At 60.4% G+C, this 27,121-nt stretch overlaps 12 protein-coding genes across 12 annotated transcripts; 4 read left to right on the plus strand and 8 right to left on the minus strand.

The window, feature by feature from the left end:
• Positions 1-121: 121 nt before the first annotated feature.
• SPRG_01132 (hypothetical protein) lies at positions 122-2,349 on the minus strand. Its single transcript, XM_012339331.1, has 6 exons — positions 2,117-2,349; positions 1,751-2,091; positions 1,489-1,706; positions 696-1,430; positions 534-650; positions 122-489 (listed from the first exon to the last, which is right to left on the minus strand). The coding sequence occupies exons 1-6, from the start codon at positions 2,323-2,325 to the stop codon at positions 136-138; spliced, it is 1,974 nt and encodes a 657-aa protein (XP_012194721.1). The 5' UTR covers positions 2,326-2,349; the 3' UTR covers positions 122-135.
• A 73-nt stretch (positions 2,350-2,422) lies between these two features.
• On the minus strand, positions 2,423-4,085 carry SPRG_01133 (hypothetical protein; the record flags this gene model as incomplete). Its single annotated transcript, XM_012339332.1, has 5 exons — positions 2,423-2,732; positions 2,788-3,016; positions 3,070-3,718; positions 3,771-3,884; positions 3,933-4,085. 5 exons carry the CDS (start codon positions 4,083-4,085, stop codon positions 2,423-2,425), a joined length of 1,455 nt encoding a protein of 484 aa, XP_012194722.1.
• Positions 4,086-4,928: 843 nt separating this feature from the next.
• On the minus strand, positions 4,929-6,300 carry SPRG_01134 (hypothetical protein; the record flags this gene model as incomplete). Its single annotated transcript, XM_012339333.1, has 4 exons — positions 4,929-5,308; positions 5,358-5,590; positions 5,636-6,142; positions 6,196-6,300. The coding sequence occupies 4 exons, from the start codon at positions 6,298-6,300 to the stop codon at positions 4,981-4,983; spliced, it is 1,173 nt and encodes a 390-aa protein (XP_012194723.1). The 3' UTR covers positions 4,929-4,980.
• Positions 6,301-6,984: 684 nt separating this feature from the next.
• SPRG_01135 (hypothetical protein) lies at positions 6,985-8,751 on the minus strand. Its single transcript, XM_012339334.1, has 6 exons — positions 8,591-8,751; positions 8,427-8,540; positions 8,240-8,377; positions 7,666-8,187; positions 7,389-7,618; positions 6,985-7,345 (listed from the first exon to the last, which is right to left on the minus strand). The coding sequence occupies exons 1-6, from the start codon at positions 8,723-8,725 to the stop codon at positions 7,033-7,035; spliced, it is 1,452 nt and encodes a 483-aa protein (XP_012194724.1). The 5' UTR covers positions 8,726-8,751; the 3' UTR covers positions 6,985-7,032.
• Positions 8,752-9,101: 350 nt separating this feature from the next.
• Positions 9,102-13,345, minus strand: SPRG_01136 (hypothetical protein). The gene is made up of 16 exons (XM_012339335.1): positions 12,732-13,345; positions 12,583-12,681; positions 12,360-12,534; positions 12,166-12,313; positions 11,977-12,119; positions 11,786-11,928; positions 11,569-11,726; positions 11,326-11,520; positions 11,160-11,286; positions 10,619-11,112; positions 10,309-10,572; positions 10,130-10,256; positions 9,823-10,081; positions 9,605-9,779; positions 9,424-9,552; positions 9,102-9,382 (listed from the first exon to the last, which is right to left on the minus strand). The coding sequence occupies exons 1-16, from the start codon at positions 13,321-13,323 to the stop codon at positions 9,140-9,142; spliced, it is 3,471 nt and encodes a 1,156-aa protein (XP_012194725.1). The 5' UTR covers positions 13,324-13,345; the 3' UTR covers positions 9,102-9,139.
• Positions 13,346-13,638: 293 nt separating this feature from the next.
• Positions 13,639-17,990, plus strand: SPRG_01137 (hypothetical protein). Its single transcript, XM_012339336.1, has 6 exons — positions 13,639-13,773; positions 13,817-15,380; positions 15,428-17,366; positions 17,413-17,546; positions 17,590-17,733; positions 17,785-17,990. Exons 1-6 carry the CDS (start codon positions 13,665-13,667, stop codon positions 17,864-17,866), a joined length of 3,972 nt encoding a protein of 1,323 aa, XP_012194726.1. The 5' UTR covers positions 13,639-13,664; the 3' UTR covers positions 17,867-17,990.
• Positions 17,874-18,952, minus strand: SPRG_01138 (hypothetical protein). The gene is made up of 2 exons (XM_012339337.1): positions 18,423-18,952; positions 17,874-18,399 (listed from the first exon to the last, which is right to left on the minus strand). The coding sequence occupies exons 1-2, from the start codon at positions 18,943-18,945 to the stop codon at positions 17,939-17,941; spliced, it is 984 nt and encodes a 327-aa protein (XP_012194727.1). The 5' UTR covers positions 18,946-18,952; the 3' UTR covers positions 17,874-17,938.
• A 180-nt stretch (positions 18,953-19,132) lies between these two features.
• Positions 19,133-20,930, plus strand: SPRG_01139 (hypothetical protein; the record flags this gene model as incomplete). Its single annotated transcript, XM_012339338.1, has 9 exons — positions 19,133-19,301; positions 19,352-19,388; positions 19,435-19,588; positions 19,656-19,691; positions 19,733-19,834; positions 19,884-20,171; positions 20,221-20,330; positions 20,379-20,425; positions 20,470-20,930. The coding sequence occupies 9 exons, from the start codon at positions 19,133-19,135 to the stop codon at positions 20,928-20,930; spliced, it is 1,404 nt and encodes a 467-aa protein (XP_012194728.1).
• Positions 20,903-21,288, minus strand: SPRG_01140 (hypothetical protein). The gene is made up of 3 exons (XM_012339339.1): positions 21,223-21,288; positions 21,025-21,173; positions 20,903-20,974 (listed from the first exon to the last, which is right to left on the minus strand). Exons 1-3 carry the CDS (start codon positions 21,269-21,271, stop codon positions 20,936-20,938), a joined length of 237 nt encoding a protein of 78 aa, XP_012194729.1. The 5' UTR covers positions 21,272-21,288; the 3' UTR covers positions 20,903-20,935.
• Positions 21,289-21,661: 373 nt separating this feature from the next.
• On the plus strand, positions 21,662-23,205 carry SPRG_01141 (heat shock protein HslVU). The gene has a single exon (XM_012339340.1). It carries the CDS (start codon positions 21,697-21,699, stop codon positions 23,146-23,148), a length of 1,452 nt encoding a protein of 483 aa, XP_012194730.1. The 5' UTR covers positions 21,662-21,696; the 3' UTR covers positions 23,149-23,205.
• Positions 23,206-23,410: 205 nt separating this feature from the next.
• Positions 23,411-24,867, plus strand: SPRG_01142 (hypothetical protein; the record flags this gene model as incomplete). The annotated part of the gene is made up of 2 exons (XM_012339341.1): positions 23,411-24,663; positions 24,717-24,867. The coding sequence occupies 2 exons, from the start codon at positions 23,411-23,413 to the stop codon at positions 24,721-24,723; spliced, it is 1,260 nt and encodes a 419-aa protein (XP_012194731.1). The 3' UTR covers positions 24,724-24,867.
• A 271-nt stretch (positions 24,868-25,138) lies between these two features.
• On the minus strand, positions 25,139-27,091 carry SPRG_18958 (hypothetical protein; the record flags this gene model as incomplete). Its single annotated transcript, XM_012339435.1, has 9 exons — positions 25,139-25,292; positions 25,339-25,504; positions 25,563-25,673; positions 25,722-25,978; positions 26,023-26,216; positions 26,263-26,502; positions 26,548-26,657; positions 26,701-26,845; positions 26,888-27,091. 9 exons carry the CDS (start codon positions 27,089-27,091, stop codon positions 25,139-25,141), a joined length of 1,581 nt encoding a protein of 526 aa, XP_012194825.1.
• Between the last annotated feature and the right edge of the window lie 30 nt (positions 27,092-27,121).

Genomic DNA, 27,121 nt, shown 5'->3' on the forward strand with positions numbered 1-27,121 from the left:
CCTGCTGCAATGCTGGTTCCACCACCAGAGCCTACGAGACTCGATACTATGTCTTACAGGTTTATCGAGCAAAATTCAAAAGATATATTAATACGGCAATACTCAAAAGAAACTCAAAAACCGATACACGTTGAGTTAGATACGCTTGCGCCACTCCGGCGTCGCACGGGGCTGGCTGGGTACGTGGCCGAAGCTCCGGCCTTTGACGTGCGTGGCTCCGTCTGCCCCAGGAATGTAGCCGCGATGGGCGGCGCGCGCGGCCCGCGCCGCGCTCTGCTGCTCTACCTCGTCGGGCGTCACGGCCCGCGCCGCCGACGCCGCAGTCGGCTTGAGCAGGTCCGAGCTCGCGCTGGCGAGTAGCTGTCGAGACGACTTGGGCCGAAGTGGTAGCTCTGCTGCCTGGCGCGTTGCGGCAGCGCTGGCAAGCACCTTCTCGAGGCGCGCTTTCGCGGCGTGGACGGCCCGCTCGGCCGACGTCATGAGTTGCTCCTACCAGCCTCATCCTCAGCGAGTTGCATATTCGTTGCACGGACCTTGGAGGGTGCGCGGGCCATGGGCTTCATGAGCTCCGAGAGACTCGCTTGCCGCATCTGCTCCTCTTCCTTCTCGAGCTTGTAGAGTGCGATCTTTTGCTTGATCTCGATGCGTTTCTAGCGATTCGATGAGCAAAAGTGGTCTACGTCTCTGGAAGGTACGAGCGTCGCCACGGACGCCTGCGCAGTGAGCGTCTCTGGTTCAACGCGCTGCGACTGCTGCGCTTTCGCCGCCTTCCACTCGAGAATCTGCGTCTTCTTCCGCTGGCGCTCGGTCACGTTCCGCGACGACCGAGGGCGCTCGTTCGTACTAGTATGGCTCGCTGCGGTTGTTTCGCGCCGCTCCAGACTCTTCTTGCGCTCTCGCCAATTCACAATCGTCTTCTTCTTGGCCTGCAGCAGCGAGAGGTGCTGCGCGTACCACTCGAGGTGCGTCTGCACCGCGCTCGTCGTCTTGAACGGCAGCTTGGCGTGGCACTTGGTCCTAAAGAGGCCGAGCTTGGCAGCAACGGACGCGCGTTGGTCGAGGAGTGCAATCTCGTTGGCGACCGCGTCGTCGTCGTCGTCGTTGTGACCGTCGTCGTCGTCGTCGTGGTTGTTGTGGCCGTCATCGTCGCTGCGAACCGTGCTGGCTGTAAAGTAGGACACGAGGTCGTCCGGGTCGGTGAGGCCCGACGCGTGGAGCACTGCGACAAAGTGCGCGTGGTCGTCGTACGCCCAGCCGCCGCACGCATCGCCCGTCTCGTGCAAGAGGCTATCAAGCATGCGGACGCGCTCAATGTCCTGACGCGTCTCGACGTCATTGGCGGCGGCTACTCGCGGCGCCTTGCCCGTTGTCGGGCGGTCGATCGGGCGCTCGTTGGACCACGCATCCATCTTGGTCTCAAAGCGGTGCAGCTACAGTGCCATGCGCATCATCATCCACTGCGTATACCACGTGTATCGAGATGAGTACGTCGCGCTCGAGCTGGCCTTCGTGCACGACGAGGTCGTCAAACTGCGCGTGCTGGTTGGACCGAAACACAGCGATCGCGCTCTCCATGGCCTCGATGGCCTCTCTGCACGCGTCGACGTCGGAGAGCGGCGCGCCCCGCCGTCGCAGCGCGTCAATGGTCTGCGCTGTGCTTTGCAACTTGCGTCGGAGCCCGTCGAGCTTTTGAGCATACAGGCGGCCTAGAAAGGCGGTATAGGGAACTATTCTGCACTGCGCGATGCACCTTGGAGCTGGAGCGCGTCGTCGTTGGACTGCAGCGTTCTCAATATCTCGATGCTTATCGGCTTGATGGCGAGCGATGGCGTTGTGAGATACGTGGCGCGATCGCTCTCAGCCACGCGCCGCTTGCGCAGGTAGTACTCTTGCTTCTGGAACCACGCTTCTCTCGACCTCTCTGCGGGCGCCTTGTTTCTGCGTCCATCTAGCGCCATGACGGGGCGCGACGGGCTCGCGACAATGCGCCGCTGCACCGACTGCGCCTCCATGGCTCGCAGCGCGACCTCGAGCGAGTCGACAAGGTCGCTGGCGTCGCTTGAGGCGGCGCTTCGCGGGTTGCTGCTGCCGCTGCAGCAAGATGGATTCGATGGACGAACCGCGGGCCGGAGCGCGTGCGGTCTGCACACCACGGTTCGGCGGTCGCGTCGGTGGGCTGCTCCGTCGCGCGCTGGCCGGGCCCTCGCGGTCCTTCGCCGCCTTGGTCAAGAGCACTTGGCGCCCATACGTCCGCGACAAGACCGTGTTGCGAGCGCGCACGGCCGAGAGGTCGAGCTCGAATTCGTGTGCCTGCACTGCCGCCATGCGTGCGCCCTTTCGCCAAGATCGCGACCGCGGCTTGCGATTGGTCAATACCGTTACCCAAGGAGCGTGTTGAAGCTTATTTCAAGCTTATTTGGACCTACTCTTCTGTGCGCAAGACAGCGTCTTGGGCCATCTTGGGCCAGTTGACGCGGCGCAAGACGAAATAGTAGACGGTGCAGGCCGCAATCGACCCAAAGGTGAAGCCGGCCCAGAGCCCTTCGATGCTCCACTCCAAGTAGAAGCCGAGAACGCACGCGGTGGGAATGCCGACCATGTAGTACGCGCAGCCGTTCGTGATGGTCGCAATGTGCTGCTGCCCCATCGACTGGAGCACGCCCTGCGAGACGGCGTTCATGGCGTCGCTCATGTGCAGCGGAATCACAAACACAAGGGCCGTCGTCGCACGCCTACGACGAGTCCATTTCGTCATCCAAGCACACGGTAGAGATCATTTTTGCGTACGCAATGACTTCGGGGTCGTTGATAAAGACTTGCGGCAGGATGCTGCGCGAGAAGAAGATGAGCGCGCCCGTCGCGAGCGTGCAGCAGAGGCAGAGCGAGTACGCCATCTTCATGATGAGCTCGGCGTGGTGCGGCTTGTTACCGCCGAGCATGTTACCGACGCGGATGTTGGCCGACGTCGCAATGCCAAAGTGATCATGTAGATGAGGGCGATCGTGTTGGTCATGATCTATCAAGATATCAGTTCACTTGAAACATAGAGCGAAAGTACCGAGTTGACACCGATCGTGACGACGGCGTTGGGCATGAGACCGGAGAGCAACGTGAGAATCTCAAACGCGCCGTACTCAAAGACGAGCATAAAGAGACCCGGGAGACCAAACTTGAAGAACTGCCAGAGGTGGGCGCGGGCGTCGGCGTAGCTCCAGCGCAGCTCCCACTCGCGGTAGAGCGGGTTGATGAGAAAATACGGGACCATCATGAGGAGAAGCGCGACGTACGCAATGCTCCGCGCGATCGACGCGCCATAAAAGCCGAGGCTCGTGTGGTGCACCAAGTAGTAGCCAAGACCGACGTGGATGACGTTGCTGAGGAACGTCATGACCAGCATCGGCATCACAATGTCGTGGGCCTGGATCATCTTCTTGAGGATCTCGTAGACGAAGAGGAAGGGCAGGCCAGGAATTGTCCAGCGCGTGAAGACGCCGGCCATGTGCGAGATGGACGCGTCTTGCCCAAGCAGCACGAGGATGTCGCCGCAGAACCAGTTGAGGAAAAACACCGGTACGAACACAATGCTGAGGCCAAGGAGCGCGCTCTGGAGGTAGATGCCAAACTTGTACGTGTGGCCCGCGCCCGCCGCTTGGTTGCAAAGCGTGTCCATGGCCGTCGACATGCCCAGACCCGCCGAGAGCGACGTGATCGTAAGGTACTAGTCGTCGTCGCCGCATGAGCACATCCGATGCATAAAGCGATAGGCGTACCATGCCCGAGATGGCGGCCGCGTCCACGTACTCCTTGGTGAGCTCCGACTGCATTTGGCCAACAAGCACAATGTTGGTCGAGCTCGGAATGTACTCCATGAGCAGTGTAAAGATCTACGTGCCATGGGCTAAGCACGGAGAAGGCCACCGGCAGGAACGTACCACGGGCCCCGCGAGCGTGACGAGGTGCCACCACTCTTCGCGCGCATCGGGCAGCGTCTCCTCCTGGGCGTGGAGGCAGAGCGTGTGGTCCGAGTGGTCCTTGACAAGCGGAAGCTTCTCCTCCTTGCGCACAACTGCTTGATGCCCGGCCATCGGATTGCAAAATGAGGTTGCTCGTGATAGAGCCGGAAAAGGCGGCCAATCAAACGCGACGAAACGCCGTCGCGACCGCGGATTGGTCCTTCGAAGTTTCCTCAGAAAGGCCAAGTCGACCGACAAGAATCTTGGCACCCAGCGTTCGCACCCACGTGCGCTCGCCGTCGCGCGTATTACTATAAGATCTTAACTACGCTCGAGCAGACTAAATGGCGAGCTCGTCCCATGCGTCAACAGGATTTGGTCGATGCAGCTTGCCATGGTGCATGTGCGCTGTGGGGATGACGGACCGTTCCTCTTCTGTTGGCATCTTTGGTCGCCCTCGGCCAAAGACTGGCCACGAATGGACCACGCTCGTCTGCCCTTGGTGAGGCACGGTGATATCTGATATGCAAGTTTGACGCCAGCTTTCTCGCGAGGGATCACTTGTCACTGATCGGGGGTGTATGCTGGCGACGGCGCGGTGCGTGCATACGCATCCTCCACAGATCTGGTTGACTGCTCGCGTCAAGCGTGGTGCGAGCAGCGCCTCGTAACAAACGCCTCGAGCAAAAGACTTTGATGCCGCCTCTGCCACAGTGCCCGTGGTGATAGCAGGATGAGTTGGAGCTTGAACTAGGGCTCGACAGATACCACCGTCATGGCCTATCTATCATACGTGCATCGTGCAGACCACTCATTACATCGTATGATGGCAGACCAAGAGCTCGGCGTAAGCAGCCGGACGAGCTACTCCTCCGGCATCGGAATCAACGAGTTGATCTCAGCCGCATGCACCAACGTGCTGCTCCGTCCACAATTTTCACCGTTTGCGATCCCATTGAAACGGTAAACCAATCAAAAGCAACCAAAAATTCGAATGGTCCAATCAGATGGCGACTCGTGGCACGCATTACACAATGGGGAGGTGGGGGACCTGGGCTCGCGTAAATGCCTCAAACGCCATGCGCTTCCAGCTGATGTGGCTCAAGAGGACCCAGTAGACGCCGCCCGCAAAGACGAGGCCGAGCGCGTACCCGATCCAGAGCCCTTCGAGGTCGAGATGTAGGAAGAAGGCGCAGTACGCCGCGAGGAGGAGGCCCACGACGTAGTAGGCGACAACGTTGACGCACGTCGCAAAGCCCGGGCGGTCGATGCCGCGCAAGATACCTTGCGAGACGGCGTTGAGCGCATCAAAGAAATGCAGCGGCACCACAAAGAGCACGGCCAGAGTCGCCCGCCTACGCGCCATCAATGCCATCGATCGTAGCGACAACCATCGGAGCGTACGTGCGAATGCTGGGGTCGTACGCGAGGAAGACCGTCGAGAGCAGCGAACGCCCAAAGAAGATGCTGCTGCAAGTGACCGTTGCGCCCACGATGCACACCGCGTAGCCGAGCTGCATGGTCGCGGCGGCGTGGCGCGGGCGGTTGGCCGCCAGAAAAAACCGGAGGCGCGCCGCGATCGCGAGCGAGAGGCCGTAAAAGAGCACGTACAAGAGCGAGAGCAAGGTCACGAAAATCTACGCTGCCACGTCATTCTTCATGGATCAACAAAAAGCACCGACCGAATTGACGCCGACGGCCGTGATCGGGTCGGGGAGCATGCCCGAGACGAGCACGAGCAGCGCCAGCGCGCCCCACTCGAGCTGCATGGTCGCCGTGCCCGGAAGGCCGTAGCGCGCAAACGTGCAGATGCTTGCGCGCGTCGGAAGCGCCCATGACGACACAAGGCCGCGCCGCTGCATGTGCCAGAGCAGCAGGCCTGGCAGCGCGAGGTACGCGACAGCCCGTGCGATGCCGACGCCCACGACGCCAAGGCTCGTAAACTGCGAGAGCGAATACCCCAGCGCAATGTGCAGTACGTTGCTCGTGATGGCGACAAGGATCGGAGGCCCAACGATGCCTTGGAGGTGCAGTTGCTTCTTGAGCACTTCGTAGAGGAAGAGGAACGGCAGGCCCAGCGTCGACCACTGGATGATCTCGCCCGCGAGGAGCGCGAGCGACGGGTCTTGGCCCAAGAAGCGCAGAATGGACGCTGCGTGGACGTTGAGGAGACCCATGGGCACGCACATCTAGGCAATTTGGCCCATATTGAGCACGCAGAACCTCCACGAGGTCGTCGTACGACGGCAAAAGCCATGCACGCGCTCGGAAGGAGCTCGTCGCGCTTGAAGGGGCCTTTCGATCCGAGCGTATCGACGGCCGTCGCGAAGCCCAGCACGATTGCCATCGACGTGACGTTGAGGTACTATGTACGGGACGGAGATGATGCCCACCTTGAGGGTGTGGTACCGTGCTCGACATGGCGGCCGCGGCCACGTACTTGGCCGACACGCTGCTTCCTGGCATTTGTCCGGCCAAGACGACGTTGGTGACGCCGGGCAAGTACTCGAGCAGCAGCGTCAAGACCTAAGGCGTGAAAGTGGAGCGGGATTTGCGCGCGTTGGATGCCGCACCATGGGACCGGCAAGCCGCAGGAGGGACGCGAGCTCGGCTGCAACTTGGACCTTGGGCTCTTCCTTCGCCTGCAGCGCCATGCGCCGCAGCGGGTCATGCACCAGGAGCGTTCTCTCGGACATCATCTTGCTCGACGGGAGGCGATCGGCAAACTGCAAAGACGCACGCAGGTGATCAACCAACATTCCACTTTTCACAAAATGCATGCGTCGCTCGGATGCGACCGAAATTAAGGTGCCACAGCTATTAGGTACCAACTGCCGAAGAGACGACACGGAATGGTCCGCTTGAACATCATGGCTCGACGCCTGCTCTGAGCGGCAGTATACAAGTCTCTTAGCACTCAATGCCGGGACTCTTCGGCGAAGATGTGCGATCTAACGGCTTCGACCTCTGTGTTCCCAATTGCCCAACCGAGGGTCCTGCGGGCGCCAGCGTCGCCCGCGTATGAATTGACTCGGCCTTGTGTGTATTTTATTTCGCAACAGTAAGTGCCTCCAAGATCTCAGTCGGTCTCGGCGCGCGTGACGGCTTCGGCGGCGACGTCGGACCAATTGACGCGCGAAAGCAGCGTGAGGTAGATGCAACACGCCGTGAGCGGTCCCGTCGTGAAGCCGGCCCAGAGCCCTTCGACGCTCCACTTCAAATAAAACGCGCAAAAGGCGGCGACAGGGATGCCGACCAAGTAGAAGGACCCGGCGTTCACGTACGTAGCGACTTGCTGGTGGCCCATCGCTCGGAGGGCGCCCTGCGAGTTGCCGTTGAGTGCGTCAATGACGTGGCACGGCAAGAGGAACAGGAGGGCCCACGACGCGCGCCTAGACGATTCTGAGGCAATGCAGCCATGTACCATCGACCTACGACGTGACTTCGGGGTCATGGAGGAAGAGCTCGGGGATGAGAAAGCGGCCAAAGTAGATGCTCGCAAACGTCATGGTGACAGCGACGCACGTGAGGCCGTAGCCCATGGCCATGATGAGCTTGGCGTGGCGCGGCTTGTTGGCGCCGAGCATGTTGCCCATGCGGATGTTGACGGCGACCGAGATGCCCATGAAGATCATGTACACGATCGAGACGACGTTCATCAAAATCTACCCGTGCGTGGTAAGTATCAATCTTTCAAGGTCGCAAACGGTACCGAGTTGACGCCGATCGTGACCATGGGATTCGGCATGAGCCCCGTAAAGAGCGTGAGGAGCTCGAACGCAGTCCACTCCATCATCATCATGAGCATGCCAGGGATACCAAAGAGGAAGATCTCGGGCAGGTGCGCGACGGCTTCGGCGTAGTTGCAGCGGAGATGCCACTCGCGGTACACGGGGTTGTAGCAGAAGTAGGGCACCATGAGCAGCGGCAGCGCCATGTAGCTCACGCTGCGCGCGAGGCCGGCGCCGTAGAACCCGAGGGCCGTGTAGTTGGTGAGGTAGTAGCCCAAGACAACGTGGAGGAGGTTGCTGAGGACCGTCATCGCCGCCATCGGCAGCACAATGTTGTACGCTTGCAACAGCTTCTTGACGAGCTCGTAGAAAAAGAGAAAGGGCAGACCCAGCGTCGTGTAGCGCGTAAAGATGCCGGCGAGCGCCGAGATTTCCGGGTCCTGGCCCAGCGCCAAGAGCACGTCCTCCGCGAACCAGTCGAGGAGGACGACCGGTATTAGTATCTACGCACGCACGCATTTCAAAGCACAGAACATACGACACGAGAAGACGTACGAGACCGACACTGAGAAGCGCGCTTTGGAGGTAGACGCCAAACTTTTTGGTGTTGCCCGCGCCGTACGCCTGCGTGCAGAGCGTGTCCATGGCCGTGGCCATGCCGAGGCCGACCGAGATCGACGTAATGTTCAAGTACTAGCAGACAATATTGTGTCCACTGCAAAATAGTACTATGCACACGTACCATGCCCGAGATGGAGGCCGCGTCGACGTACGCCTTGGTATGCGGCGAGTCCATTTGCCCGACGAGCACGACGTTGGTGAGGCACGGAAGGTACTCCATAAGGAGTGTAAAGATCTATTACATACTTGCATGAGGAGGCGACGGAGGTAGGAGGCGTGTCGTACGACAGGCCCCGAGAGAGTCACGAGGCTGCGCCACTCGACCCACGCGTCCGGCGTGTCGTCGATGGCGCCCAGCTCGCAGGAGAGGAGTGCTGTCGCTTCGGTCATGGCGCTGTGCTTGGCTGCTTCGGTGGTCATTACGATCTCGAGGTGGTCGGAGAAGACGAAATTGCGATGTAGACAGGCGCCTGCTTTGAAAGGGGTGGCCGGCAGTTTTAGCAGATGGCAGCGGTCCACAGCCAATCAAATCGCATCTCGTCGGGCACCCAAACTCCCAGTAGCACGGATGGGCGCCCGTTCTGGCACTCATGGCAGTGCACACGCACGTTGCCAACAGGGTTGAGAAGCTCGACCGTAGCGGCCTCTTCTAGCCTCCAGAGCGCTTTCGGGAGCCATCCTCGGAGTTTGGTCAACTTGTCGAAAACGTTTCAAGGGTGGGCCTGTCGACAAATGGTCACGCTGGGCCGACTGAGATATCTCACTCATTGCACTAGTCATTTGCTGCACAGGGAAAGCAAGGAGACCGCCGCCTTGTAGGTTACAACTCTATGTCTACGACGCCTTCCCGGGCGGTTTGTCGATGAAGCAGCGCTTGATGAAGAGCGCGGTTTTGACGGGCCAGTCGATGAACGGGTCGGGCAGCGCGTAGCCTGCGAGGCCGACGACTGCTTCGCAAAACTCCGAGTAGAGCATGTTATTTGACGTCTCTTCTTCGTCCAACGCGCCGTCTTGCACGTTGAGAAAGAGAGCATTCGCCAGCTCGATCGAGAAGCGCTGCGTCAAGAGTCCGTAATCCTATGTTCGGGTGCGGCCACTGAAAAAGGCGACGAGCCTACGCGAAGGAGGAGCGACCACTCGCGCTTCGTCAGGTGCTGCGGCACCACGCCTTTGTCCTTGCCTTTCGGCTTGACAGCGTACGACTTGAAGATGCTTAGGAGGACCTCCTTGTGGTCCGCCAGCGTCATCTACGACCCCAATAAGATCTGCTTCGGATCCGTGCACAGGGCGACGACGTACGCGGACGTGCGGGGTCGACGCAATGTCCCGAAGCGGCGACGGCACCTCGACAGCGTGGCACAAATGCAGTGCAATGAACCGCTCGACGCGCCGCGAGAGACGATAGAGCTCGCCAAACTGCTCGTTGCAGATGCGGAGGACGATTTCGGCCAAGTCGACCACCGGGATGTGTTGCCTAGTCATTTTACTAGATTGCAACACTCGCCGCAACATCGTACGTCGTGTCGTCCTTGGGGATGGAGACGACTTTGGTTGCAATGCGCATGCGCTTGAGAACGCGCCAGAGCTCGTCGAGCGAGAGTGCGTGGGACATGTCGCTGCTGGGTTTCGTGTACATGGCGCGAAAGGCTCTCTCGTGCTCTTGAAAGAGCTCACGCACAGAGACCATCTCGGGCGACGGCTCCGCCTCGTCTTGCAGCAGCGCCGCAATCCCAGGTGTCTCCCAGCCAATTACCGTGTGCAAGCTCGGCCGGGCGTCTACGGTCGAGTGCATATGCCGGCAACGTCCATGGCATGCCTGCATACCGAGAACGACCTGCACGGTCGTCCGGCGCAAGGCCAGCTTGGCGACCTCCTTGTGCGTGACGAGGTTGCACGCGTGCCTCCAATTCAAGGCCCGCGCGTGGGGCACAGCGTTGTGCATGGCTCGGACCTAGTCCATAGATTGGCGATAAGAAAGAAATAGAAGAGATCGCGTGGAAGACCGCTCGGCCCTTGCTTTGTATGGCCACGAGCGTCGCGTGCAGCGTGGTAAGAGTGCGATTGAGGTCGCGCACGGGCTCCTTGGGCACGACGCGGAGCTTGGCCGAGACGAAATCGCCAACTTTCTTGCTCGCAACGGACGACCCCGTGATGTAGATGCTCGTGGGTTCGGGTTCGCAGTGGTCGGCTTGGGGCAGACGCTTCGGCAGGCGTATCGTTGGCATGTGGTTCAGCGTCGAGATCGAGATCTTCTTCGAGGCGCGTTTCTACATGTACTACTGCTTGTAAAGTGTTCGCACAAAGGTTGTGTACCTCGGAGGACGGTAGCACGACCTCGCTCGTGTCCTGGTGCAGCTCGGACGCACTCTGCACGACACCACCGGCCACGAGGGCGGCACAGATGTCGCGCCATATCCGGTAGCTGTCGACGATGCAGTCGGCGGCCAGCGCAGGCAGTGCCTTGGGCCCTTGTGTCCGCTCGTCGGTGACGCGTCGCTTCAACGGTGGCAGCTCGGGCTCGGTCTCGAGCTGGGCGAGGCGAGCGACCTCGGCGTCGCGAATCGCAAGCGAAATGCAAGGGCTCCGGAAGTATGGGTTCATCTCGCACGGGTCAAAGACGAGGGCGCTGAGCTCGATAAAGAGGCGGCCAAGCACGAGGTACCGCCAATGCAATCCAAAGTCCGTCTTGACGTCGTCAGGTACAATGGTTTGGAGCTGCGTGAACTGCGACTCGGCGTGCGCCGCCGCCACGCCGGCCAAGACGGGCCTCGATTGGGCCTGTGACGTCCGCATTTTGGCGACTGCCGCTAGCATAGAGCATATACACACACACACAAAGGCAGAGAGGACAGACCTTGCGACGGCGGCGCCACGGACGCCTCGTGGTCTTCAAAATGCCGCGCATAAAATAGCGTCGACATCGCCGCATAGTGCTCGAGTTGTCGCTGCCAGTCGCGAACCATCCCGTACATCGCGTCCACCTAACAATTGATAATTTGATACTTTTCAGTTGGTTGTACCGTCGACGGCGTCAACGGCTGCATCGAGCAAAACACGAGGTTGTTGACGCGGTCGGTGCACGCGTGGTGGATGCCGGCAACGAGTGCAAGCATGTCATCGCCCGTCATGTCGCGGACCGTCGGAAACTCGGTCACCTGCGCCTTGGCGAGGGCAAAGGCCGCGAGCTCCTCGAGGCAAGACTCGTCCGGAGTCACCTGTTGCCAACGTCACTTGATACAAAGTTGATACGGAACGGGACGCACCGAAAACAATTGGGGTTGGTGGAACCCCGTGTTGTACTGCAGCCGTAAAAGCGACTCCAAGACGTAGTGGGCAATTTCCGACACGACTTCCATGCGCAGCTGTCCGTCAAAACACACGCCTTCTTCGCGCGACGGCGTCGTCTTGAGAAAGACCTTGGCTATTTGCGTCAATCTTTCAATTTTCCAATCTTTCAACGTCCATAAAGACAACGCTTACCATGCTCGATGTTCGTTGTGAGCGCTTGAGTCGACTCGACGAGGAGCCGGTTCTCTTCGCGCAAGCGGTCGTACTCGTCTTGGAGTGCGACGTTGGTCTCGGAGAGCTCGGTCACGTTTTTTTGAGCAATGGCGACCTTGTCGCTACAGCAGCAACGTACTAAATACACACTTGTAAATCGCATTGCACACCAATCTTCCTGGAGCTTTTGCGCAATGCGAAGACTCGAGCTCACGAGGACGAAGCGCCGCCAGTCCTCGAACGTCGATGCCATCAGCGTGCGCGGTGAGCCCGAAGACCACATGGAAAACCAGCGTAAGTTCTTGGCCAGCACCTAGAGCTCGTCGTTGAGAGAACCTTGGAAGAGACATCAAATAGACCTTCTTCCGCACAACGCACGCCTCGTACCACGCGTACAAGCACGATTTGACGACCTCGTCGCTCCAATCTTGCAGCGCCGACTCGAGCGTTTGCTGCGCGAGCACGAGCTCCTTTTCAAGAAACGAGTTGCGCGTCATGCAGCGCAGCCTACATCGCTCGCCCTGAAGAGGAATTGCAGGTCAAGAGATCGCACCGCCGGCTGATGCGGCTCTTCACGTCGCACTGCGCTTGTTTCACAGCTGTAAAGTACGTCGTCTCGTGAAAGAGCTTGCGCCCCATCGAGAGGCGAACGTAGATGGTGCGCTGCACTTCGCTGCTCAAAAGCGTGACGAGGCCTTCGTACGGACCAAAGTAGCGCGCCAGCCGGTCTATACATCGCATGCTTGAAGCCACAATGCGCGCATCTCGATTGGTACCCAGAAGCATGCAGCAAAAGGCGGTCATGACGTCGTTGGGTCGGCTCATGTGATGCGTGAGCCGCTGGATTTCGGTAAACCCGACTTGAGCGTGCACGACTAGACAGATCGCGGGGTGTTGAGTAGGCATTGCGCCGATAAAATCGTACCGATCGAGCGGTAGTTGATGTCTTCCGACTCGAAGCGCTCGAGCCAGTCTTCGAGGAAGAGGCGCAACACGCCTTCGTGGCTTGTCTCGCCACACGTCTCGGTGGGTTGAGCGCACGCTTCAATGGTCTCGACGACAGCATCGACCCGCACGACGAGCGACGGCACCCATGTCTCTTGCGCCGGCCACGGCGTTTGGCGGCTTCGCGTGCGCGGTGTGCTTGGCGGGCTCGCCAGCGTCGTGGGCTTCCGCGGCAGGAACTGGTACTTGGCCGTCTCGTCGCGACTCAAGCCCAATGGCTGCGGCGACGCTGCGCCTTGGCTTGCCGGCCGCTGCGGTAGCGGACGCTTTAGGTGCTGCATGCTCAGTGTATATGGCTGGCGCGCGTCGGCGGCGCGTGGCGTCACGGTCAAGCGCGGTCGCTGCGACGACGAGCAGCGCGGCGACTCGGCCTTGCGTGGTGTCGAGATGGACGGAAAGAGCACCGTCGGCGACGAAGCGTCCCACTGCGGCACGAGGCCGAGGCCGTCTGCGCGCCGGCCATCGCGCTTCTTCATGGGCCGGCGCGCTCCCGGTGGCCTGGCGCTGGTCATACCGGCCGGTATCTTATTCTCGCGAAACGTTTCAAGGTGCATTACTGGTAGGTCAAACCTGCAAAAATGAATATTGAAAAATGTATACAAGGTCAGCTGGTTGCTGGCGCCACGGGGCTCGCGACGCTCGCATGCGCAGGTCGAATGAGCGATCCATCCCATCCGACGCCGGCAGATAGTATCCGATGACTGGGGTCGAGTACCGAGGATAGCTTGGCAGGCAGTGCCATACCAGCGTCTTTTCCAGCAATTATCTGATCCTTTATGAAAACCTTCAACAGTGGATAGTTGCCGATATCCATTCCCAAAGATTCCCGCGAGCCGCTTCTTCCAACGAGGCCATGTCGTCGATCGAGAAGCTCTCGATCTGTGGCATCCGCAGCTTCTACCCGGGGCGCGCCGAGTCGATCGAGTTCAACCAGCCGCTCACCGTGATCCTCGGCGCCAATGGTAGGCGCCTTCTTATGGCCAGCGCTTGAGGGCAACGCCGTAGGGTGCGGCAAGACGACGATCATCGAGTGCCTCAAGATCAGCTGCACAGGGTCGCTTCCGCCAAGTGCGCGCAGTGGCCAAAGCTTCATCCACGACCCCAAGATCCGCGGGGACGTCGAGGTCAAGGCGAACATTCGCCTGCGCTTCAAGAGCCGCGCGGGCCAGACCATGGTCGTGCAACGCACGTTCCGCCTGCAACAGATGAAGGCGACGTGCCGATACCAGGCTCTCGACGGCGTCGTGCGCATGCTCGACAACCAGGGGAAGAAGCTCAGCATCAACCAAAAGTGCGGCGAGCTCGACAAGCACATCCCGGACTTGCTCGGCGTCTCGGCGGCCGTGCTCGAAAGCGTCATCTTTTGCCACCAGGAAGAGTCCAACTGGCCGCTCCAGGAAGGTATCGTGCTCAAGAAGCGCTTTGACGACATCTTCGAGTCGGCGCGCTACACCAAGGCGCTCGACGCGATCAAGAAGCTCAAGAAAGACCGGCTGGGCGTCGCCAAGGACATGAAGCGCGACCTCGACGTGCTCGCCGAGCAAGTGAGCCGCGTGCGCGAGATGGAAGAGCAGCTCGAGGAGCAGCAGGCGAAGCTCGAGTCGCTGCAAGCGGACTATGCGCAGCTCTCGAGCGACATCGACCTGCGCGAGTCGCGCGTCCACGAAACCGAGGCCGCGCTCGGCCACGTGCGCAGCATCATGGACCAGCTCCGTGCGCAGGAAGCGGTCGTCAAGCAAAAGACCGACGAGATCACGCGCGTGTACCAGCAGATGGGGCGCGAGATGGCCGAGTCGACCGAGAGCCTCGAAGAGATCCTCGCCAACTACGACAGCATCCTTGCAATCAAGCGCAAGGAAGTGGCCGAGCTCTCGACGCAAGAGTCGCAGCTCCAAGACGAGCTCGCGAGCGTCGACCAGGCCGAGCGCAAGCTCGCGCACGAGAAGGGCGTCTTGGAAGCCACGATGGCGCAGCAAAAAGAGGCGGTGCGCGCCCGGACCGACTTTACCACCAAGCTCGGCTCGACCTACGGCATCGCAGCTGCCGTCGTGACGCCGGACGACGCGCGCATCTTCGCATCGCGGCTGCAGGACGTCCTCGCGCAGCTGGGCGCGACGTTAAAGCGGCTCGAAGCCGACGCGCGGCGTGGCGACGACGAGTGGAACGCCAAGCAGACAACCGTCTCGGCCAAGGTGCACCACTGCCACGAGACGCTTGGCGCCAAGACGCGCGAGCTATCGACGCTGAAGCGCAAGGAAGACGCACTCGTCGCGGAGCTCAACACGTCGAGTGGTGGCCTCGACGCGTCCCAGCGCGAGTGGGGCGTCGTGGAAGCGCGGCTCGCTGACGCCGAGGCCAAGCTCACGGCCTTGCGCGAATCGGCGACGACCGCGACGCTCAAACAAGACATTTTGGCGCTGGAAAAGGATGCCAATAGCATCACGTTTGATTTGCGATCGCTCGACGACAAGCTCCAGATCCTACGCACCTTTGAGCGGGACCAGATTGCGCTCGAGCACAAGCGCAGCGAGCACGCGGCGAAGCGCAAGGCGCTCGAGACCGCCCTCGCGTCCAGCCCCAGCGTCCTCGACGCGCCGCTGTCTTTGCGACGCTCAGCGACGACCGCACCCGCGTCGAGACGCTCGTGTTTGACCTCAAGCGGGCCACCGAGGCGAGCAGTGCCAGCGTCGCCCAGCTCGAGCGAGACATGGCCGAGGCCCAAGTCAAGAAGCGCACGGACGAGCGGGCGATTGCGACGACGCGGAAGCGCTACGAGACGCTCTTAAACGGCCCGATGCTCGAGTGGAAGACGCTCCTATCGACCTTTGGTCTCGAGCCCGAGACGGCGCTCACGCAGCTCGAGACGCAGTACCTCGATGCCAAGGACAAGACGCAGAGCCGGAAGAATACGATCGTGTTTCTGCGCACGTACATGAAGAAGGGCGAGAAGGACCACTGCTGCCCACTCTGCCAGCGTGGCCTCTCGCCGGACGAGGAGGCTCTCTTTTCGCAGCTCATTGCGAGCAAAATGGACGACAGTAGGAACCAAGAGAAGATCGCCAAGGCCGAGCGCAACGAGACGGCCGCACTCGACGCGTGGAAGCGCTGCGAGAAGCTCCTCCCGCTCTACACTGAGTATGCGGCGCTCGAGGCCGCGCTCCCGACCCAGACGGCCGAGCTCGAGTCGCTCTACACGACGATCCGCATGCTCGATGTGCAGCTCCAGGAAGCCAAAGCGACGCACTCGTCCAACGTGACCCGCTCCGACGACGCGGCGACGGCTCTCAAGCACCTCACGTCGCTGCAGACGCAGTGGGAAGAGCTCTCGTTTATGGGCCGTCGCCTCGACGGCGACGAAGACCACCTACTCTCGGAGAAGACGATCCGACTCGGTGCCAACCCACCGACGCTCGCCGAGGCGCAGACGGCCCGCGATAGCAAACAAGCGTCGCTCCAGGAAAGCCAGTCGCGGCTCAAGCGGCTGCAGCGCGAGTTGCAATTGCACCAAGAGGCGCAGCAAGGTCTCCAGAACGAAGTGCACAAGTGCCGCGAAGAGAAAGCGGCGATCCAGCAGCGCCGTGTGGACGTCGAGAAGGCCCGCGAGGCGCGCGAGGTCCTGCGCACGCAAATCAAATCGTTGCAAGATGACATCGCCACGCTACAGCGCGACCTCCCGGGCTACCAGCGCGAGCTGCAGCAGTGCAAGAACGAGCAGCTTTTGGCGCGGGACACGCACGCGCGGGCGATCGCGACTGCGCGCGACGCCTCCTCGCGCTGTGAGAACGACAAGCGGCAGTACGACGACAAGAACAAGCACGCCGACTCGTTTGCGCGCCAAAATCTCGACGGCCGCGCGCTCGAGTTGACCGCCCAAATGCAGTCGCTGCAAACGATGAAGGCCGAGAAGGCACGCCGCATCGAGCAGATCCAGCCGGAAAAGTCGTCGGCGCTCCGAGCGCTGGACGAGAACGTGAGTCTGAAGCGGCAGATTGACGACAATTTGAGCTACCGGCGGCTCCAAGGCGAGCTGGAGCAGGCCAAAGCAGCCGTGCAGGCGACGCAGCGCCAGCTCGGACAGCTGCATAGCGTGGCCGAGGCCGAGCGGTTGGTCGCGGAAGCCAAGCAGAAGTGCGACGCGACGCGCGAGGAGCGCGCTATCTATCGCGGCAAGCAAGAGGGGTTGCAGGAAGCCGTGCGCAACACCCAGGTCAAGCTCCATGGCCGGGATTTCAAGAACGTGGATGAGAAGCAGCGCTGCAAGCTCATCGACTACGAGACAACGATGATGGCGGTCTCGGACCTGGACAAGTACCACAAGGCGCTGGACCTCTCGCTCATGGAGTTCCACTCGAAGAAGATCGAAGAGATCAACGCGATCATTCGCACGCTGTGGCAGATCACGTACCGCGGCAATGACATTGACACGATCGAGATTGTGAGCGGCCAAGAGTCGGGGGCTGCCGCGCGCGCCGGCCGTTCGTACAACTACCGCGTTGTGATGCGGAAGGACAACACGCTGCTCGACATGCGCGGTCGGTGCAGCGCCGGGCAAAAGGTACGGTCCCTTCCGGGTTCGATCCACCGACCACTGGCATGTGTAGGTGTTGGCGGCGCTCGTCATCCGGCTCGCGCTCGCCGAGACCTTTTGCTTGAACTGCGGGATTCTGGCGCTGGACGAGCCGACGACAAACCTCGATTCGGCCAACAAGCTCGGGTTGGCGCAGGCCATTGCCGAGTACGTTTGCATATTTGTGTGTCGTACTATGTGTGTTGCGTAGCATTCTCAAGGCGCGGGAGAACCAGCACAACTTTCAGCTGATTTGCATCACGCACGACGAGGAGTTTGTCCAGATGCTCAACCGGTCGCAGCTCATGGGCGGGACGCGCCCCGAGTACTTTTGGACCGTGAGCCGCGAAGAAGTGTACGCCTACGATCTTACTCTTAGCGACACAACTTATATACATTGGAATAGCGCGCCACGCTACTACTGCAGCAAGATTGAGAAGCGCAACTGGAACTCGGACGTGATTTACCGACCGACCGACGACATTTAACGCATTTTATGGCATGCATATTGATACATTGATAATATATTAGATAGATGTTGGGATGCAGAGTGTACAGGATTACCACACAAACGGCGCTTGCAGGAACGGGGATCGAAGCGACGGGTGCACGGAACGAGGGCGGTGGACGGGTCGTCGCGGCAGGACGACGACTAGGGTGCCGTTGGGATGGAGCTGGTACGATAGGTTGCGAACGTCAATGAGCTGGAGGGGAAACTGCTCGCGGAGGAGGAAGCGGCCGTAGGCGGGCGACGTCATCGACGGCAGCTTGTAGCCAGTCACTTGCAAGACGCCGTCGGGGGTGATCGACACGCTCAGGTTGGCAGGATCGACACCCGACAGGTTGGCCACGAGAGCGAGACCGTCCGAGTGTCGCCGGATCTCGTACGCCGGTCGCCAAATCGGCAGCTTGGCCACATCTGCGGGTGACAGCGGCTCGTTTGCCATCTCTTCGTCTTCCTCTTCTTCCTCTTCTTCCTCTTCTTCGGCACCGTTCTGGTCGTCCTCTTCATTGTCATCGTCTTGGTCACTGCGTCTTGGTCACTGCCTTCGTCGTCAGCCTCGTTGTCCATGGGCTCATCGACTTGGTCGTCGTCGTCTTCGCATTGGTTGTCGAGATTGTCGTTTGCAACCTTGCTCGGCGACGACGGAGGCGTCTCGGGGGCAAAAGGCGCAAGGAGACGTGACGCAAAGACCGAGAGGCGGTCGAACTTGGCCTTGAGCGCATCGGCGTCACGGAGGAGGTCTTGGATGCGAAGGACTGTCTGCTTGCGCTGGAGGCGAATGGCTTGGTCGCCATCGCTCAGCACCAGGTCGAGGTCGCACAAGAGGCGCGTCAAAAGCTCGCCTTGCTCCAAGACGCGGAAGCGGTAGGCTTGGAGCTGCAGCATCGTCTTCTTGTAGATCATCGCATGGTCCTTCTCGGGCAGCGCTGCGCAGAGCCACTTGGCGCCGGTGATGGCGGCGGCTACGATCTGGTGCTGGTGCGGTAGGCGCGAGTGAAGTCGGTCTTGGATCGGGCTAATGCGATCGGCGATCGCTTCTAGCTGCTTGGATGCTGGTGTCATGTTGAAGTGCAATGGAAATGTAACCTCGGATGCGCTGGCGCGCTGGTCATTTGTCCTGGCTTTTCCAGACGGTTCTAGAAATTCGCGCAATTCGATTGGCCTCTCGAAATTGCCGCGGCTTCTGATTGGGCCGTACCTCTCGCCGGTGGTATCCGGACATCCGGACGACTGACGAAGCTTTGCGGCGATGCTCGACTGGGCGGCGCTGTGGCCATGCGCGCGCCTGCAGCAAAAGTACGCGCTCGTGGCGTACCTCCTGCACATCCTCCACCACGCGCTCTGCGCCAAGAAGCCGCGCCTGTACAAGCAAGACAACCCGGTCACGGCGCGGCTGCTCGCCAAATGCAGCCTCCTGCGTACGCCGCCGCCTCGTGCCATCGCTTGCTGACGCCGCCACCTTGTGTAGTGGAGACATACCATCCGAGCTGGTTTCTCTTCAACGGGTTGGCAGCCTACGTCGCGTCGAGAGATGGCTCAGAACCGGCGTAGGCACATGCAGACGATTCTGGTCGCGATGGGCTGCGACGCGCCGCAGGTGAAGTACAAGCGCGAGATCTTGAGCTTGTCGGACGGCGGTATCGTGTCGCTGGACTGGGCGCAACATCCCAATGGAGATACGTACGGCCATGACCATCCGACGGTGGTGCGTTCTCTTTCTCGATGATGACGATGATGATGCGTACTACATGGCCGTGCCTATTCTCCGCTAGCTGCTCCTGCACGGCTTGACGGGTGGTAGCTCCGAGGTAGACACCATGCTCAAGCGTGATATTCATCTTCTTGGTAGATTTACATTCGCATGACGGCGGTGAAGCTCATGCAAGCCGGGTGGCGCGTGGTTGTCATGAATGCCCGTGGCTGCGCCAAGACACCGGTCGTGACCGCCAAGGTGGGTTGACGTTGATGACAACTGCGCGTCAGGGACGATTTTCGACTAGCTCTTTTGCGCCGCGTACACGCAAGACGTGCGCGAGACCGTCCGGTATCTGCGCGAAGAGCATCTGCCGACGGCGCCCCTGGTTGCCGGTGGCTTCTCGCTCGGCTCCAACATCCTCCTCAAATACGTTGGCGAGGAAGGCGAGAGCTGCCTCCTCACTGGCGCCATCTCGGTCGGAAACCCCTACGACCTCCTCGCCTCGAACCGGAACCTCATGCACTCGTGGCTGCACAACCTCTTGTACCGCAGCGCACTTACAACCAACCTTGTGACGCTCTTCTTTGAAAAGGTAATACTTGACTCTCTCGCCTTTGGGCGCTAAGAAAACGTGCGATTAGTCCAATGCCCACACCCACTTTGTGCAACACCCCGCTATCGACCTCAACCACCTCCGCAGTGCGCAGAGCGTCTGGGACTTTGACGACCGCCTCACGCGCCACGTGTTTGGGTGCGTTTAGACGACCACCGCAGACGGGTACGAAGGATCGGGCTGTAGGTACGCCACCGTGAGCGACTACTACCGCGACGCATCGTGCAGCCAGTGTACGTCTGACTTGGAGAGCGGCGCTAAGGGGGCGTGGGACTAGACCTCAAGCACATTCGCATCCCGACGCTGTGTTTGACGGCGGAAGACGACCCGATCTCGATCCACACCGGCATCCCGTACGACGACTGCGAGGCGAACCGCCACATCGTGCTGGCCGTGACCGAGCGTGGCGGCCACCTCGGTTTCTTCACGGGCGGCAGCGTTGTCGCCTTTCCGGATATGTGGGCGTCCAACGTCTTTGTCCAGTTCTGCAACGCAGTGGAAGACCTCGCGTCCAACGCGATTCCTCTCGAGCGGCCTGGTGTCTCGGTGCTCGGCCGGCTCTTCCAGCCCGGCATCAAGCCGTCGTCTCCCGGCCCCACGTACGATCCATCGCCATGCGAAGCGCCCTGTAGCACCACCGCGCAATGGGTGTGCGTCACCCTTGCGCTTGGTCTCGGCGCCAAGGCAGTGTACGACCGCCGGTCGACCTTGCTCGGCACGCGCATCGGGTGGTATTAATGGTCTTAGTACTGAAATTGCTTGTCTTGGCCCTTCTGGCTTCCCTACGCACGGCGCTGCAGATCACTGCATTGGAAGGCCAACCAGGTCGTACCAGCGCCTTGTTGGAGGTTGTTCGCCGCATCTCCTTGACGGCGGCGGCCAGCGCCTCGGGGTTGACGCCCTTCTCGATGAGCGACACGATGATGCCAAGCGACTCGCGGTCGAGGCCTGTGTTGAGCAGCCGCGAGAGCTCATAGACCGCTACGCATCAAGCCTGTGAGGCCACGTCATGGTCCATGCAGCGTCGTACTCTCAAAGGCCTCCTTGGCCTGCCCGACCTCGCTGGCGCTGCTGCTCATCCCTGCTGTGCAAATCGAGTTCTTCCGCATACGTTATCCGGATGATTCATGGATCGTGTTTGAAACACACGAAAAAAACATGGATAGGCACGTTAAACGAGCGTTTTATACTGCGTGGCGGAATAAAACCCAGCGTCCTATCGACCTCGTGAAGAGGTGAAGAGGTTCATTTAACGCTATTATACGTATACCGTGCTAGTGCGACGTCGAGCGCCAAGAGTTTGGGAAGTTCAAGTCGGGGTCGCCGAACTCGGGACTTCGGGAGCCGTCGTGCCCCTTGCCGAATTGCACTGAAAACCGCACTTGATCGAGTAACCGGCTGGTGTAACCGTACTTAGCCGGTATTTTATTCGCGGTTCCATCGATTTATCCGGCAGCGCTTGGTTGCCCCTCGATAAGTAAGGAAAACGAAGGAAGGAAGAAGGATGCTGCGCCCTGCCATGAGCCGTCTCTCGGGCATGCGCGCCCTCCAGGGTGGCCGCGCCATGTTCTCCACGGCCGGCCTCACGCCCGAAGTCGCGTCGCCGGCGTCGTCGCACGTCAACATTGTCGTCGAAGAGACGTCGCACGACGATCTTGGCCGCAAGCTCAAGCCCAAAGAGGTCGTGGACCAGCTCGACAAGCACATCATTGGCCAGAACGACGCCAAGAAGGCCGTAGCCGTTGCGCTCCGCAACCGCTGGCGCCGCCAGCAGCTGCCTGACCACTTGCGCCCCGAAGTGTCGCCGAAGAACATCTTGATGATTGGTCCGACAGGGTGCGGCAAGACAGAGATCGCGCGCCGCCTTGCCAAGCTGGCGCAGGCGCCGTTCGTCAAGGTCGAGGCCACCAAGTTCACGGAGGTTGGCTTCCATGGCCGCGACGTTGACCAGATCATCAAGGACCTTCTTGAGAACTCGATCCAGCTCGTCAAGAAGACGCGCATGGAGAAGGTGCGCAAGGACATCCAGCACGTCGTGGAGCAGCGCATTGTGGACGCGCTGGCCGGTCAGCACTCTGGCGCACAGTCGCGCCAGTCGTTCCTCAACCTCTTGCGCGCTGGCGAGATGGAAGACCGCGAGATCACGATCGACGTCCGGAGCCCTGCCGCGACGACGACCACGATCTCGATGGACTCGTCCGGGAAGCTCAACAACATGAACGAGCTCATGAAGGCTGTCTCGGGCAAGAAGCTCGAGAAGAAGAAGACGACGGTGTCGGAGGCGCGCCCGATCATGGAAGAGATGGAGCTCGAGAACGCCATCGACATGGGCGACGTGGTCAAGGAGGCCATCTCGGAAGCCGAGGAGAATGGTATCGTGTTTATTGATGAAATTGACAAGATCTGCTCCAACGGCAGCTACCGCGGCGCCGATGCGAGCGACGAAGGCGTCCAGCGCGATCTGCTGCCGCTCATCGAGGGCTCGACGATCTCGACCAAGCACGGCAACGTCAACACGGACCACATTCTCTTCATCGGGTCGGGTGCCTTCCACGCCGTTAAGCCCAGCAACCTCCTCGCCGAGCTCCAGGGCCGGCTGCCGATTCGCGTCGAGCTCAAGGGGCTCACGGAGCAAGACCTCTGGCGCATCTTGACCGAGCCGGTCGCGAACCTCGTGCTGCAGCAGAAGGCGCTCATGGCGACGGAGAAGGTCAACCTCGAGTTTGACGACGACGCGATCCGCGAGATTGCGGCCGTCGCGTACGCGATCAACCAGACGATCGAGAACATTGGCGCGCGCCGGCTGCACACGGTGCTCGAGAAGGTCGTCGAGGACCTTTCGTTCGAGGCCGCCGAGTACCCGGAGAACCACACGGTGCACGTGACCAAGGAAATGGTCCAGACGCGCGTCGGCTCGATGCTCAAGAAGACGGATCTCTCCAAGTTCATTTTGTAAATGGGCAATTAATCCAAATTAACCGTGGCTTGTAAACGTCATCGATCGCTTGGCCGAGCATACCCCCGGCTGCATGCGCTGTCTTGCACTCGGCCTTCTTCCTCGGTTGTCCTCGTGCCGAATAGGTTAAAGAGTAAAACGCACACGTTTTACTCTTTAACCTTCTTTAACCTGCAAGGGTATGTGTTATTTACCGGTACCCTTGCAGAAACACAAGCGACCGACAATGATCTTGGACGAGGGTTTCGTCCTTCAGGTAGCGATGTTCCTGCCGTCGCCCATGGCCGTCCGCGTCTTCCTCCAAGCGCTATCGATAACCTCTCTCTCGGCGCCGTTAGAGGCGCTCCAGAGGCTCCTCGAGACGCCGTGTCTACTGGACGACGACTGGCCGCAGCCGGACGTGCCCTTGCTGCTGCACCACCATGCGCAGCTCGTACTCACCGCGATGCCCGTGCTTCCGCCCATAAAGCTATACGCGCACTGCATCGTCAAGCTCGAGCGTAGTCTGCGCCATCTCGCCGGGTACGACGCGGACGGCTGCGCGTTCCGCACCTTTGTCACGAAATGGGCGCACAAGATTGCCGCCATTGACCTCACCGACACTGCGCGCTGGGACCACACCGTGCTTTGCGATCTGCTGCGGCAGTGCACGCAACTAGACCACATCTCTGTCGAGTGCCGGCAGCACGAGCGGGCAGTGCTGGCAGCCATCACAACACCGTCGCACCGCGTCCGCAGCATCGAGTTGGTCGTGCCCGGCGACGTCGCCAACTATGCGCCTCAAGACGCAGCGACCCAACTCCTGCCGTGGCTGCGCTCGGGCCACGCCACCCATGTCGGCCTCAAACGCTTCCGGTCGCTGGACGAGGCCAGCGCCAGGAGCCTCGCCACCGCGCTGCTCTCGACGCCATCGGTCGTCAGCCTCCGAGTGTACGAGTCGGGTCCAGTCACAGCGGCGCTGATAGAGTCCGGTCTCTCGCTGGCGCACCTCACGCGGCTCGACGCGTCGGCGTACGACGTGTACCGGCTCGTGCCGCACTTGACCCTCGAGAAGGTGACGCACTTGCACGTACGCTGCGAGTGGACCCGCAACATCGACTGGCTCGTCGCTTTGCTACCCGGGCTCACAGCGCTGGAAGACCTCGCGGTCTATAGTGGCACCGTCACCGACTGCGAGGGCTTCTTAGCGTCGCACGCAACAGCGCTGACGACGGTGCGCTTCTACGCAATGGAGTGGACGCGCAGTGGCCTCCTCGCCGCCCTCGACTGGATCTCGACGTCAACGCATCTCCAGTCCGTGTCGCTGGACGCTCTCAGCCTCGCCAAGTGCGCCGTGGAGCTCAGCAGTGCGCTGCGTCTGTGGATTCTCGTAGGCTGTCGTCGCGTGAGCTTCTCGGACGGCGACCTCGATGATGGTTGCCTTGTGCACATTGCACGCGCACTGCGCCATGTCCGCCATCCCACGGCGCTTCTGGTCGCGTTGGAAGGCACGCAAGTGGGTATCGAAGGCTTCCGGTGCCTTCTCGACGCCCTTGCAACAAGCACATACGTATCCGTGCTCCTCGAAGTCAGTGACGAGGCGCTGGCGCCACAGCGTGCCGAGATGGACGCTCTCTTGGCCAAATACAAGGTGACATTTCGCGAGAGACACGAGGACTATCATTATCTCCACAGTCCGCTGCATGTGGCACAAGGTTCTTCTTGAATAGTATACATCCAATGTCGTGAAGCTCAACGGGTGCGTTTGTGGGCTTGAACCTGGAGGAGCAGCCGCAGCACATCCGCGACCCGCACCACCCCTACCCTCGATCTTAGCCACTTCATGCCAGATGCGTGTACCGATGATTTCGTGGCTGGTTGCTTGAACATAGAGGCGCGACGCGTTGTGCGAGTAGAGCTCCGAGACAGCTTTGGCCACAGAGCATGTCGATGGCACCGTCGGCAGTGGTTTGTTCTACCCCGTTGGTATAGTTAAGACTAGGAAATGCTTTTACACTACGAGTACCTTGAGCACATGGCCAATGGGGCGCAGCAAGTAGCCAAAGTTGGGCAGCGGTGTCGAGAGCGAAATGCTGGTTGGCATGACAACCCCGGCATCCGTGCGGGGCGGCCAGTTTTCGACGAGCTCGAGGATATCGGTCCAGCTACCGACCAAGTGGAATCGTAATCTCCAGTCGCATGGCAAAGTACCCAAACGTCGAGTACGCGTCGTCCTTGCCGTCGTCGTTGAGCAGGAGGAGCCCCGAGAGGTTGCGTGCCCGGAGCAGCTGGAACGCCTCGAGCATGCTGCTCGACGACCGACGCAGCGCCAACGGCTGAAACACAAGATCTCGGATCGGCCGATGGGCGGAGTCGCCTAGTCCATTGACAGCACAGCTTGAAACAGCCTGAGCAACAAAGTCATAAAAAAGTACCTAGGACCGAGACGTCTTCCAGTATGAATCGCAGCACGTCCCGAGGCGAGAGCACGCCAAGCACGTCGACGGCATGCGTCGGACTCAGAACCATGGGTACGTACGTATCCCCTATGCAAGATACAACATCGCAGACTGAGCAGAGAGCACGCAGCGTACGCGTCGCGAGTCGGTAAATCAAGTTGAAGGCAAAATCGTCGCTGCATATGGCGCGAGGTCCCGGCGCCGACTCGGTCGCTTCATTGTGCATGCGCAAAACGTCGCGAAGCGCAAGCATCGCAAAGCGCCGGCCCGCGTCCACCGCGTAGCTCTCATACTTGAGGACTTGCATGTCTGCCAGCTTCTTCTGGTTGAAGACGTAGGAGCCAAGGCGCTGCATGTCCATCTCGAGCGGCGGCATGAGCGTGAGCATGCACCTACTTGATACGTTGATACATGTGGCATCCGACAATATGTTCACTTGACGAAAATGGCGCAGTCGACAACGCCGAGAATCACCTTGCCGCCCATCTTGGTCGTCTTGCCGCGCTCGTAGACAAGGGCAAAGTCCGTCTTGCGTAGTTGCAGCTGCTTGAGTGCAAGGAACGCGTGCAAGTCGTCGGGTAGCTCCAGCGCGGTTTGCGTCGTACATGGCAGCCGGCCAATGTCGCGAATCTGTCGCCGCCAATAGTACAATCAAGATGGAAGATGGTGTCCCAACCTTGGTGCGCCAGAGCGGTGCGTGCGGCGGGGGCACAGGCGCGTCAAGAACGTCGCTGTCGTCGAACGACGGGTCGTAGCCGCTGGGCTTGGCGGTCTTGAGCTGCGCGTCGCGAAGGCCAGCGAAGAGCGTCTCGATTTCTTCAAAGCAGAGGCAAATCGCGGGGTGCGTCAGTGCAAACTCGGTGGCTTCTTTGATCGTCACGTGCTTGGAGTCGTCGTTGTTGTCGCGCAAAAGACTCTACGCGCGTCGGTCGCCAGTGAAGTCTGTGATATCGCATCGTACTTCGATGGCGCTGATTACTTCGGTCGACGGCGGCTCGGTCACGCGCAGCACCTTGGAGATCGCCGCCACGAAATCGCGGTACATGCCCACTTTAACGTGGCTCGCAATGTCTACACTTGCCGTGGTCGAATACATTTAGCGCGCTTGACGTACACACGTCGCTGGGGTCGGCGAGGTACATGCGGCAGAGAAATGTAAGCTTCTCCTTGATGTCGACAGGCAGCGCAAGGCAGATGCCGATGAAGACTTCGGCCGCGACAACGACAGGCGCGTTGGCGGCGTGCCGGTGCTCAAAGAGCTACTTCACTCGACGCAACGCGCAATATCTCGGTATCGCTACCTGAAAGTGCGGCTCGGCGTCTTGCACGACGATGCCAAAGACCTCATCGAATTGACTGGGCGTCAAGAAGCGCGCCAAGCGGACCTCGTCCCGGTAGATGCCCCAGCTCTCGTCGAGCGTCTTGATGCTCTGGAGCACGTACTCAGAGACGAGGACGCGATGGCTGTCGTCGCCAAGGCTGTGCGACGACGACGCGACGCCCATTTCCTTCGAATTCGATGGCTTTTTCCCAGG

Source organism: Saprolegnia parasitica (assembly GCF_000151545.1).
Source record: "Saprolegnia parasitica CBS 223.65 unplaced genomic scaffold supercont2.2, whole genome shotgun sequence".
NCBI classification, from domain to species: domain Eukaryota; phylum Oomycota; class Saprolegniomycetes; order Saprolegniales; family Saprolegniaceae; genus Saprolegnia; species Saprolegnia parasitica.